The sequence below is a fragment of the Malaclemys terrapin genome, chromosome 2, assembly GCF_027887155.1.
Source record: "Malaclemys terrapin pileata isolate rMalTer1 chromosome 2, rMalTer1.hap1, whole genome shotgun sequence".
Classification (NCBI taxonomy): Eukaryota; Metazoa; Chordata; order Testudines; family Emydidae; genus Malaclemys; species Malaclemys terrapin.
Genome location: NC_071506.1, coordinates 16,165,916 through 16,178,159, shown reverse-complemented (window position 1 = coordinate 16,178,159; position 12,244 = coordinate 16,165,916). Strand labels below are relative to the sequence as shown.

General features: G+C 42.0%; 1 protein-coding gene across 1 annotated transcript in view; it reads left to right on the top strand.

Moving 5' to 3' along the window:
- Positions 1–12,244, top strand: part of TG (thyroglobulin) — a 201,858-nt gene that overhangs the window by 43,032 nt on the left and 146,582 nt on the right. The window contains exons 20-21 of the mRNA XM_054017024.1: positions 1,136–1,360; positions 10,287–10,436. Coding sequence (XP_053872999.1) covers positions 1,136–1,360; positions 10,287–10,436 — 375 coding nt within the window. The remainder of the gene's footprint in view (positions 1–1,135; positions 1,361–10,286; positions 10,437–12,244) is intronic.

Sequence of the window (12,244 nt, the reverse complement as noted above, 5' to 3'; positions counted from 1 at the left end):
GAATAAAGGAAAGGGAAAGATACTCACATTCCCCTGGAAGCCAAGTCTCCAATTCCTCTTTATCCTGAGCTACAGGGAAGAGGGGCTTGGTCATCTCTGCACAGATGAGTATCCAATGCTGGTGCCGCAGGGCAGTAGAGGCTGGTTGCTACACTGTTAAAGGTTAGGAAGTGATTTGCCACTCTCCACCCCCGCCGAGTGTAATCTGGGCTTCTTTTTAATCTCCTTCCTCTGAAGCATCAGGGATGGCCATGGCCGGAGATGGGTCATTGGCTGGGGTGGGCCAGCACTCTGAAGTCTCACCAAGCATTCTCTGTCTCAGGTTCTTGGCTGGCTGGTTCTTGTTCACGTGCTCAGGTTCTAATTGGTCACCATATGTGGGATCGGGAAGGAATGTTCCCCCAGGTCAGACTGGCAGGGACCTTTGGGGTTTTCATCTTCCTCTGCAGCATATGGGTGTGGATCACTTGCCGGGGTTATCTGGGTATATCTCTCTTAATCAGTTCCCTGACACTGCAGGAGCCTTGAGCATTGATACATCTTGGTCCCTCCTATTTTCTGCCTCTGGCACATAATAGCTTAGTCTCCTGTGGGCTGTAATACTTTGATCTAAGTTTGGTTGTTGGGTTTAGTGTGCAAGTGCTGGGTGGTGGAGGTGGCCTGTGATATACAGGAGGTCAGTCTAGATGATCTGGTGGTCCCTTTTGGCATCAAACCCTATGACTCTATGATTCTAAGAGGGAGAAAGCAGTGTCCACTGAAACAATGTGTACAGGTTAAATCTGATTATCGAAACCTCAACTCTCTGAAATTCATGTTATCCTGAACTGGGTTCTGTGTCCCAAATCTGATATAAGACTAAAAATTGAATTTTGTTTATCTGAAATGCCAATTACCCAGGGGTGTTATTAATGACTGGTTATTGTTTGTATTAAATAGCACCAAATGCTCTCAAACAGGCTGGGGTCCCATTGTGGAAGCATTATACAGACGTCTACACGTCAGCTGTTCCCTTAAGCATCTGGAGAATCCAAATCTATCTGTACCTTTTGTTTAAAGCTTATCGGCCTGATATTATTTTTTTCCAGCTAGATACAGTATCATAAGTGTGCTGCTCTATTTCTTTTTCCTTTAGAAAAAGCAATTGTTGGGGAGAATCTCATTGGACGCTTTGTAACACTGATTGAAAGTGGTGGCTTTGTGTTGCACTTGGACTCCAAACAGTTCCCAGCAGATACGTCCATTCGTTTCCCCCGAGATGAAGATTTTGACCTATCTCCCAGTGTTCAGCTTGGATGCAGGAGCGGATTTCGAAGAAGTTCATCTCTTGGGAGGGCGATCCCAAATTCCCAAGGATGTGGTATGTTTCCTTTTGACTTTCCCTCCTTTGTTGCTGTGGTTACTGTGAGTCAGTGCAAAGTTACAGTTGGAACATTAACAAGAAACTTTCATTGGCACACTTCTCAGGTGTCAGTCTCTACCTATGGGTGGGATATGTGAAGCACCAACATGAATGCAAGGCCCTTGCTGAGGAAGGAGCCACTCCTGTGCTACTCTTGCTATCCTTAAAGTTCAGTTACATCTCTGCAAAGGGCAGCATTAGATTCTGTGTCTGACCCTCAGACTTCATCTGAAATGTGCTCAGTTTATAAATAAGAAGATCATGTTTTTGGAAGTTCAGCCTGGTATCTGAAAGTCAGGGGTGGCTCTTTCTGGCTTGTGCGCCACCACTAGTAATAAAGACTCTGCTAAAACGTCTGGTGGTGATGCATGAACCAGAATAGAATCCAGCTCACTGAGCAGCTGCAGAGGTGCCAGCAGTCCTGGGATCTTGTATCCCTGGGCAAAGTCCCAGGAGCTGGACGAGCCAGTACGAGACTCAAATGGAAGTTCTCTCAGCTCCAGCCAACACACAACCTGATTGCAGCTCTGCCCCCTTATTCCCCTGCTGTTAGGTTTCTGTATCTCCTTCTTCACTGGACACTGACTCACGTTCCCCCTAGATCCCCTTCCCTTAGTGACTTTGCTCCTTCTGTCAATTTCCCCCAATATTCCTGCATGCTCCAGCCCTCCAGAAACTCCAACCCCTCTCCAGTCTCAATGGCCCCAACTTCCCCAGGCCCCACATCTCCCAGCTGTACAGGATTTCTTCAGAACTACAGGGTAAGAGCAGGAATTCCTCTGGTGCAGGAGCAGGAGAGGGGGTTGGCCAATCTCCTGATGCAAATACTCTTGCTGTAGCAAACTTCAGCATTATCTTGCTATTTTTTGAAAACCATGTGCATTTAAAGCCCCTGACAATGAATAAATTCATATGGAGACAACCTGCCAGAATAAGCACACAGGGCCCTGTTTTCATTGGGAGAATTCCCTACGGTCGGCATATTACAGGGGCAACAAAAACACTGAAAGCTGCTTGATGTCACTCTGGTCAAACAATCTGACTGGTATAAACAGGGTGAAATACACCCCAGTACAGAGAACCAGCCCAGGCCTATGCACTGCTTAACTCCCAGCCAAACTCTGGTTTGGGGGCTGTGGGTGGTGCAAAGAGTTGAATTTCACCCAGAAGGAGCACATCTGCCATTCTGCCACAATCCTTTGTCAAACCCCAGACACCCTTTGTTTGCTTTCCCTGCAGCCTGATGGGAGGTCACTGTTCTGTCCGAGGGCCGAGAATAAAAACAGTGATGCCCTGGCTTTCCCGCACCAGATAATACTGACAACATCTTTAGTTTGTTTCAGTCCCATATTGTTCTGTTTAATGTTCTTTATTAAAAAGCAAAATCGAATGCCTAAGTAGCTGGCCTGGAAACATGAGCTGGAGTTTTTATGTTTAAAGTTCTGAACGTGCTGCAGCCCTTTGATGCTTTTTATATCTTAAAGAGGAGGAAAAAACAAACAAACAATAAAAATAAGTAACAGGGCGTTGCCAGATGATAAGGAGTGAAGCTCCTACCTTGCTGTCAGTGGGAATACTGGCAAAACATTTCTTTTTCTCTGTTGTTTTAAAAGTTTTATGAATGTTAGTGCTGGCGAAAGGTTCTGGGTTGAAAGCACTGGTATCTGGCCTACACTATAAAGTTGTAATGCTTTCACTATCGCAGGATATTAAAGCAATACAACCCCTCTTATGGTGGCTGTAGTTCTACTGGTATAAAGGTGCTGTTGTACCTATTCGTGTATGGGAAGAGAAATAAGCTATCCTGATGTTACTGCATCTACCTTAGGGGTTATACCAGTATGACTATTTTGATTAAAAAAAAATCACACCCCTAACTAAAGTAGTTAAACACACAGTTTTTGTACCAATATGTCTTCACTAGGAGAAAACGTGTTCCTAACTCATGTCAGCTAACATATGGTCACCTAAAGTCTATGGGGAAGCCTAGGGTTCACCTCAACCTGTTAACTTATGTTAAAACTGCAAACAGCCTTGTCTTCACTAGAATTGTACCTTATGATACTTACCACATGTGAAAAAACATACCTTTTTTTCTTAGTGAAGACAAGGCCTTCAAGGCTAGCGTGGACACTTCCCAATCATTTGTTCTAGGCTACAAATGTCAATAGTTTACGCTAGGCTCAACATGTTAACGTCCTCAAATTAATTGCCAGTCAATTAACTCAAGGTAAAAAATGCAGTGGAGACAGCCTATGCTACACCAGTTTCTGGAGGGAAATCCCATGCCATTCATACACACTCAGATATGCAGATATACCATGTAAAATGGTATTGTCCAAAAGCTCACTGTTATTTTCAATTTAAAAAAAAAGCTCTGATGTGGGACAATGTTTAGATCTAGTGCCTTCCTAATCTGTCTGTCTGTTAGGGATTCTCCTCACAAGCCCTCCCCCCATTTCCCCTTTTACAAATGTTCCTGATGAGAGCCAATGAAACCCACCTGGTCTGCTTAGCAGGGAGAGTCAGCAGAACACTTCTTCACCTATGTACAGGCTAATAAAACCTGTAGTGTAGTCACAGGCAGCAATGGTGCAAACGTGGATGGGAAATGGACTTGAAAGCACCAGTTTAGTTCCCCCTGAGCATTCATCATATGTTAACAGCTTTCAGTAACTGTTGACCTAAACTGGATTCCTCCAGCAATCTAGCTATTAAGATGTATTGCTGTAGTGATAAAGGAACTGGTTGTTTTTATAGTGGCATGGCAGTGCCATTAAAGTTGAGGTTGTATCATGACTTCTGTTTAAAGGTCGACCTTTCTAACACCTCTAAAATTGACATTATTAGTTGGATTCCTTTGAAATTTGGTGTGCCGCAGGAAGGGGCAGGGTAGGGTTATTGACAAATTTGGGGTCATTTGAGCTACAGAGTGCAGAAATATAAGCCCTGAAAAATAACCATTTTTCAAAAAAAATTCTAGGTGGGTTGTTTTTTGTTTTGTTTTTTTCACACAGAACTAGATCAAACTATTCATGTGATGTGGGTCAAAATGCTCTCAATCTGTTGAGTTTTACCCAAGGTAGTGCCATGGCACCCTCTAAAACATTGGGGGACTGAAATTTGAGAACTATATTGAAGAAAATGTAATTTTTTTACAGTTCACATGTGCCAATAGAGAAAAATGGGAAGAGTATCCATTCTTGCCTTAATGTTTGACTTTTGTAAATGCTCTAGAAGCTGAAGGGTAGCTCAGGTTCCTTTGAAATTTGGTGTGCCTCATTGAGGCATGGGCTAGCATTAGTGATCCATATTTGGGCTCATTTGACTTGAGTCAAATGAGGTTCTTGAGTTATAGGCTGCCACAAAATGGTTTCCTTCTTCTGCAATGCACTGTTAAGCTGAGAGGCACTCATGACTGGATGAATCACAGACTTCACTGAAGTTGATGGCTGCAAACTCACCCTTCAGTTAACATAACTAAAGAAAAGTTAATCACAAGCCCAACCTGGACTGGAAGTTGCTACAATTTTTTAGTCATGGACATCAATTTTATTCTGCGGGAACGTAATCATAATATTTGGACAGCCTGGACTGTGCATTTCCTGGGTTTCAGAAATCTGAGTTTTGCTCAGCTCAACATTCTGCAAGGGACCGACAGAACACCAAGCAACCTTAACTTAGTGTTAAGGTAATTTTTTGCCATTGAATTTAATGGAATGCAGCGCACAGAGCAGGAGGACTTTTAAATGGAGTGGACCTTTTTATACCTATCATGTATAAATACTACAGAAAGTGAAGATCAGGAATATGCATTAGCTGTAGCATTAAGAGTACAATTAATTTTGATGGCTTCTGTTTTGTATTGTGCTGATTCTATCAACTGCCTTTGTAAAAGAATGTTTTAATGGGCTTTTGAAAGAACTGTTGAGTGGAGCAAAATGCTTCAGAGTTTAGCTTTTATAGGGATTTCATTTTCTAGTTCTTAGTTTAGAAATGCAGCTGTGCATTACTTGCTGAGGCCAGTAGGTCATGGCCTAGGAGTCTCTAAACACAGAATTTAGCAGGTAGAACTCCTGAGTTCTTAACCTGGTTCTGCTATTATATGTTGTTTATGGTTACTAACTATTAAGCATCATGTGTGCCCTATGGCAAGTCATTTATCCTCTCTGGCTTAGTTTCCCCATATGTAAATGGGGATGATAATAATATTAGTAACTTATTACTTAGGAGTCTTTGTCAAGTGCAGTGAAGATGGAAAAAACTCCATCTGAGACCGATTCTTCAATCAGAACCTCAATAGATTTACCTTTTCATGCTAAATATAATTAGCAGTGAAAGCCATTTTCCTTTCTCTTTTCTCTCTTTCCTGGTCCAGTTGGTTGTTGAGCTACAAAATATTTTCTCAGATCCTGAGCTTATTTATTTAATTAGTTGTTTTATTTCTCTTGTTCCATGACATTTTTCCCTTGCTACAGGGCAGTTTGGATAGCTCTTGATGGCAGTGAGCCATTCTGGTGGTCTCAGGAATTTGTTGTGCTCAGTGTATTCCTTCTGAGACATGCACTGTGCATTAATCTTCCTTTTCATCTCCATTACATTTTCCTTCCTGTCATCTAGACAAAGAATGTAGGCCATACTTACAGGATAGGGGACTGTATCCTGGGAAGCAGACTCTGAAGATTTGGGGGTGATGGTGAACAGCTGAACATAAGGTCCAAGTGTGACGCTGTAGCCAAAAGAGCTATTGCGTGCCAGGAGTGCATAAACACAGGAATCTCAAGTGGGAGTAGGGAGATTATTTTGGCTCTATATTTGGCACTAGTGTGACCACTGCTGGAATACTGTGTCCAGTTCTGGTGCCCACAATTCAAGAAGGATGTTGTTAAATTGGAGAGAGTTCAGAAAATGAGCCACAAGAATGATTGATTAAAGAATTAGAAAACTTGCCTTATAATGGTAGACTCAAAGAGTTCAATCTATTCATCTTAACAAAGAAAAGGTTAAGAGGTGACCTGATTACAGTCTATAAGTATCTAGATGGGGAACAAATATTTGATAATAGGATCTTCAGTCTAGCAGAGAAAGGTATAAATGATACAATGGCTAGAAGTTGAAGCTGGACAAATTCAGACTGGATATAAGTAAATTTTTCATGGTGTGAGTAAATAACCATTGGAACAAGCATCATGGTGGATTCTCCATTGTGACCATTTTAAAATCAAGATTGGATCTTTTTCTAAAAGGCATGTCTAGGGATTAATTTGGGGAAATTCTATGGCAAGTTATTCAGAAGGTCAGACTGGGTAATCACAATAGTCCCTTCTGACCTTGGATTCCATGAATTTGTTGCTTCAGGTTTGCTTGTATTGGAGGCATATAGGAACATGTTTTCCTGGCTGGAAATGGATGTTTCTTTGTTCATGTTTGCCATGTCTTAGTTTACTCTTATCTGCATTATCATTACATTGACTAATCCTAATCTATAGAGTATTTTATGGATATGTCAGTTTGAGGTGATCGGTTGTTCATAATTGAACCTTGATGAATGTGGCAACAGAAATCTCATGATTGCCAAGGTGTTAGTGGAAAAATAATTTTAAATATGTACAGCCAGCTAGTGGCTTTGTGAGCTTGGAAAAGCTTTTCACTTCAGGAGGACAATCTGAGGCCTTTCATGACACCTGTTCATCAGTCACTCTTGTAGTTTGGTGGTGATATGAATTCATACTAGTTCCCTTTTCCATTTAGAATTTTATATATGGAGATATACTTATCCTATCTCATAGAACTGGAAGGGACCCTGAAAGGTCATTGAATCCAGTCCCCTGCCTTCACTAGCAGGACTGATTTTGCCCCAGATCCCTAAATTGCTCCCTCAAGGATTGAACTCACAACCCTGGGTTTAGCAGGCCAATGCTCAAACCATTGAGCGATCCCTCCCCCCTCTGTAACTTGTATTAAAATTGTTTCAGAGATCAGTATGAATCAAAAAGCTGCTAGGTTCACAACTGAATTAGCAGCTCCAACCTTTCTCTGTGATAGGCTCTACCCAAACACTGGTATCCTCAGACTTTGGGGTATCTCTGAGGTGCCTATCGCCATGAGGTCTAAGCACCAAACAATTAGAGGAAGCATTTAGCATATTCTAAAGGAACTAAGTTCCCTCTTTTACTCCTTCTATTCCCATTTTTCCCCTCTGCCCTTCTCTTGTGGTCCTTCCTTCCACTCCCCTGCAATCATTCCACTGTGGGCTGGTTCTGGGGCAGAATAAATGCTATTCCTGGGGGAAGATCTTACAAACGAGGCGATTCTTGCATGTAGAGCCAGGCTTGGGCTCACTTTGTTCTTCTCCTCTGAGGTGCTTTATCGTCTGGGTCCTGCTGTTGAGAATGCAGCGCCCCCTGCTCATGAGAGCCTCAATCTAGATAGAACAGCACCAAGTTTCAAACTCATATATGGAAGTGTTGGATCCAAGGTTTTGGTTTCTCCCATTTTAGGGGTATAAAGATTAAGTCCAGAGCTATAGTTTAGATCTGGGGTTTCGTTCAGGCTCTCCTCTCGTTTCTGGCCTGGTTAGCATGTATAGATTTTAAGCTAGAAAGAGACTATTATGATTATCTAGTTTGATCTGAATAACACAGGCCATAGAACTCCACCCAGTAATCGCTTCATTGAGCATAATTTGTGGTTGAACTCGGGCATATCTTTTAGAAAGACATCCAGGCTCGACAGCTCTATTTTTGCTTTATCCTTTCATCTTTTTTCCTTGCTGTTCACTTTTTGCTTCTATTAAGTAAGAGTATAAACCAGACATAAATCTACTCTGCCTGTTTACATACATATGATATCAGGCATATGCCACTTCCACTCTGTAGTTCTACAACAAGAAACAGAGGAGAAAGTTCTGAAAAGTTTTTCTCCTTTTAAAATTTTAAATGCTTTAACTCATCTCTCCATCATCCTCTGCATTCTGCCCTCCGCCCCGCCCCCCCCCCCCCCCCAGTGGCTTGTAGATTCTTTATTTCATCTGTAAGTAAAAAAAAAAAAAAAAGTTTCTTCCCTTGAGGTTCTTTTTTATTTGTATGATCCCTTCTGCATACATTGGAAAACCTCTTTAACAAATGGAACAAATAGGCTGGTGTTCTGAACATACGTGAGAGATGAGTGTCCTGTCTCTTCCAGGATTTTGTACTTCCTTAATTGATTTTTGATATGTGTTGTGCCTGGTTTGCCTGCTTTGGAGCCCATTGAAATGAATCCTCCAGTCCCATGACTATCCCAGACTCTCCTACTGGAACATGACAAATGTGAAGAGGAATGAAGGAAGATGGTTGTTATTAGGCTATCTGTCATTCTGATTTATCACTGAGGTAGTTCAGTAAATTAGTTAATTCACAAGGCAGCATGTTGGCTGATTAAACGCAAATACAGCACATCCACCCTGTGGACTATAGTGGTAATGGCCAATGTTCTACTAGAGTTACTCTTTGGTACAGGTTTAAATTGCTGTCAACACACTGGGCAAGAACAGAAGTGAAATTTTGCACCATATCATTGTCCCAAAATATACATGTGAAGGTTTTTGAAGGAAATCTATATCTGGAAAGCAGCTGTGAAATAGCAAGTAAACATACTGTCTGGTAAATGTGTCTGTGGTGGTGATACTAATCCGAGTGATCTGAAAGGAAGGATGGTATTACATGATTACCCAGAAGACAATTAGTCATCTGCTTAACATGCAGACTGTCAGCTGGAAAACTTGCTCTTGGTTTGTTCTGAAATGCTGAACTCAGAAAGGTATTTTCCTCCCTATGGGGAGAAAATCTTTGTGTTGTGGTTGTCGTGTATACAATAAGCTAGTTGTCTTTAATCCAACAATTCCTTTCCTGCTTGGAACTACCTACCAACAATTTCATTACCAGAATTTTTTAATGAAAGCATTACCATATGGTGGCTTTTCCCTGAGTTTTTCAGAGTTTCCGTTAATGTGAATTTTCCTATTATTGTCTAAAGCCTTTGTTGCATTTTGTAATCTGCCCCCACAGTTGTATCTTATCACAGATGGACCCGATCCTCAACATTCCCCCTTGAAATCAGGTTCATCAGAGTTTGATGTGCTCTGGTTTGAGGGTCTTCTTTTAGACCCATCTGTGGCAAGGCACCTTCTCTGCCTCACCAGCCTCAGCTGTTTTTAGCCTTGGCGAAATGGGCTTGGGTAAAACGGTCCCTCTTGGCTGCACAGGGGCAGTCCGTTCCTTCTCTCTGCCAGTTTTTGGGCTTGTTTTTTCTCCCTTATGGGAGGGAGTGCAGCCTCCCCTCCTGGTGAGTCTCGCTGTCTTGCTGCTTCTCACCTACTGGCAGCATGACTCCTCTCCCTCCCTCTCTCTCATCAGGGGAGGGTTTAAAAAGGTCTCAGGCAGCCCTTAGTTGGAATCAGCTGATCCTAATTGACCTCAGGAAACTCCCTCCCAGCTGGTCCTAATTGACCTCAGGTAATCCTCTTCTCAGGTGAACCTGACTGACCTGTAGTCACCCCTCCTCAGTTGATAGGGAGGAGGGCCTTTAACTTTCTGGGACTGTTTTTTACCCCCTCCTTGCAGCTGTCTGTCCTGAATTTCTCACACATCTGAATTAGGACCCTGGTCTAGATTCCCTGGATTCCAGTCACTGGAGGCTTTAGGTGAACATTTTAAGTGGGGCAATGTTGGTAAACCCTCCTAAGGTGCACATGTGCTCATCAAGGTCTTGCTCCAAAACCCATTGAAGTCAAGGGTAAGTCTACTGCAGCTGTGTTCTGCTTATGAACCTATGTGTATGGATGTCTGAAATGGTAAAGTTTCAGCTGAATTCCAAAGAACTAATAATGTTTTTTCCTCTGTAGTTGTTTGTCCTTCAGGCAGCTACTTTCAGAATGACGAATGCATTCCGTGTCCTCCTGGGTTCTATCAATTTCAGACAGGAAGCTCCTCCTGCATCAGGTGTCCTGTGGGAAAAACTACCATCTCCGTTGGAGCTTTCATTGCTGATCACTGTAAGTGCCCTGATTATCATTTTTCAGAGTAACAGCCGTGTTAGTCTGTATCCGCAAAAAGAAGAACAGGAGTACTTGTGGCACCTTAGAGACTAACAAATTTATTAGAGCATAAGCTTTCGTGGACTACAGCCCACTTCCATCCGAAGAAGTGGGCTGTAGTCCACGAAAGCTTATGCTCTAATAAATTTGTTAGTCTCTAAGGTGCCACAAGTACTCCTGTTCTTCTTTTTGCTGATTATCATTGTGGAAGAAAGTCATTCAGTATCTACTTGGTGAGAGCTTTTGATCTTTCACAGAGCTCTTCTTCAGGTCTGGGCTTACTCTCTCTCACCAGCAGCAGTTACTCTAATAAAAGATATAACCTCACCTACCTCAGCTCACCTCACTGAAATTTCTAAGGACCTAACTAAAACCTTGCCTTGATAACTGTGCCCTTCTGTAGCACAACTTGTGCTCATAAGGCAGGTATCAACATACTTATTAATTTGTATACTAGTAAAATCAACCTGAATTGCGTCTGTTGGCCCACAGACCTATGAAAATAAAGGCAATGATGCCTAAAGGAATGCACAGATTAAATCCCTCAGTTTGTTTTCAGTATTAGCCCTTGCATAGAAAAGAGAGGAAGTAGAGAGCAGAAGTATGTTGATAACGTGGGGGAAGGTATTTGGGTTGAATTGTTGAAGGAGTGACCGTCTTGCATTTTGGCTGGTCTCTGTTTGGTTTCGAACCTCCATTGAAGTTGAAGAGTTATGCCAGGGTGAATTTTCTCCCATGGTTTTATTCATATAGGTAGCTCTTTGGGATTGATAAGGAAGGGGGCATATTTCTCATTTATACCTTTTTCCATTAGTATCACCTTCTGCGTTACTCCCCAAAACACATGTGAGGAGACTGATGTTAATGTAGACTGGCCCTTTGGGCAAACTTCTCTCTCAATACAGATTACTTTCTATGGGTGTATGAACTAGGGGGTTTAGTCAATGCATTCCTTGGGCATTATTGTCACTTAAAGCATGACCCCTTTATCCAACCATTAGCCAGCTTATGATAAATGAAAAAGTGAGTTGCAATCTCAGACATCAATGCACACTGCTTTCTCATTTTAAAAAGCTACTGGATTTCTTTGATACTCTTAGCTAATTGGGCTATACCAATTTTTGAATAATAATAAATAATAATAATAATTAATAAAAAACATACTCTTAAATATATGGGCCTGCCTCTGTAGGTGAATTTCCTCCTAGCGTAGTGGACCAGAGCAAAGTGTATGCACTGCTTAAATCCCACTTAAGTCATTTTCCGAAGTAGGAGGTGGGATTCAGCAGCACGTTGGCCTAGTGCTGGCCCTTTGTATAGGGATAAATTTTAAGCCTTTGGATTTATTCCCCTTTCTCCTCTAGCTTGCTGTTGGTAGAATGCTGTCTCTTAAAAAAAAGTGCTGAGGATTTGCTGGGCTGGGTACGGGGAGAAGAGTGGAATCCTGACTGCCATTACAGATTTGTTCCTTTGTGCAGTGGAGGAGACCTTTGATCACTTCTGAATCCTTAAAAGCTCCAGTTAGCACTGGGAAAAGCATCTTCAAATATAAAGCAAAGCTCTTTATAATTTAGGAGTATCTTGGAGGACTTGGTTCTCCAAGAACAGGGGAATAAAAAAATAACAGAAGCAAATTGGTTTGGTGAGAGCTTGTGACTCATTATTGTTCTTGATATTTCAGCTTCCCATTGTAGTTGGCACTGCACATGCTTCCTTCTCTGAAGAACTTGCTTGTGCTGTAGGCTCCTAAGGGACCCATAGGCCCA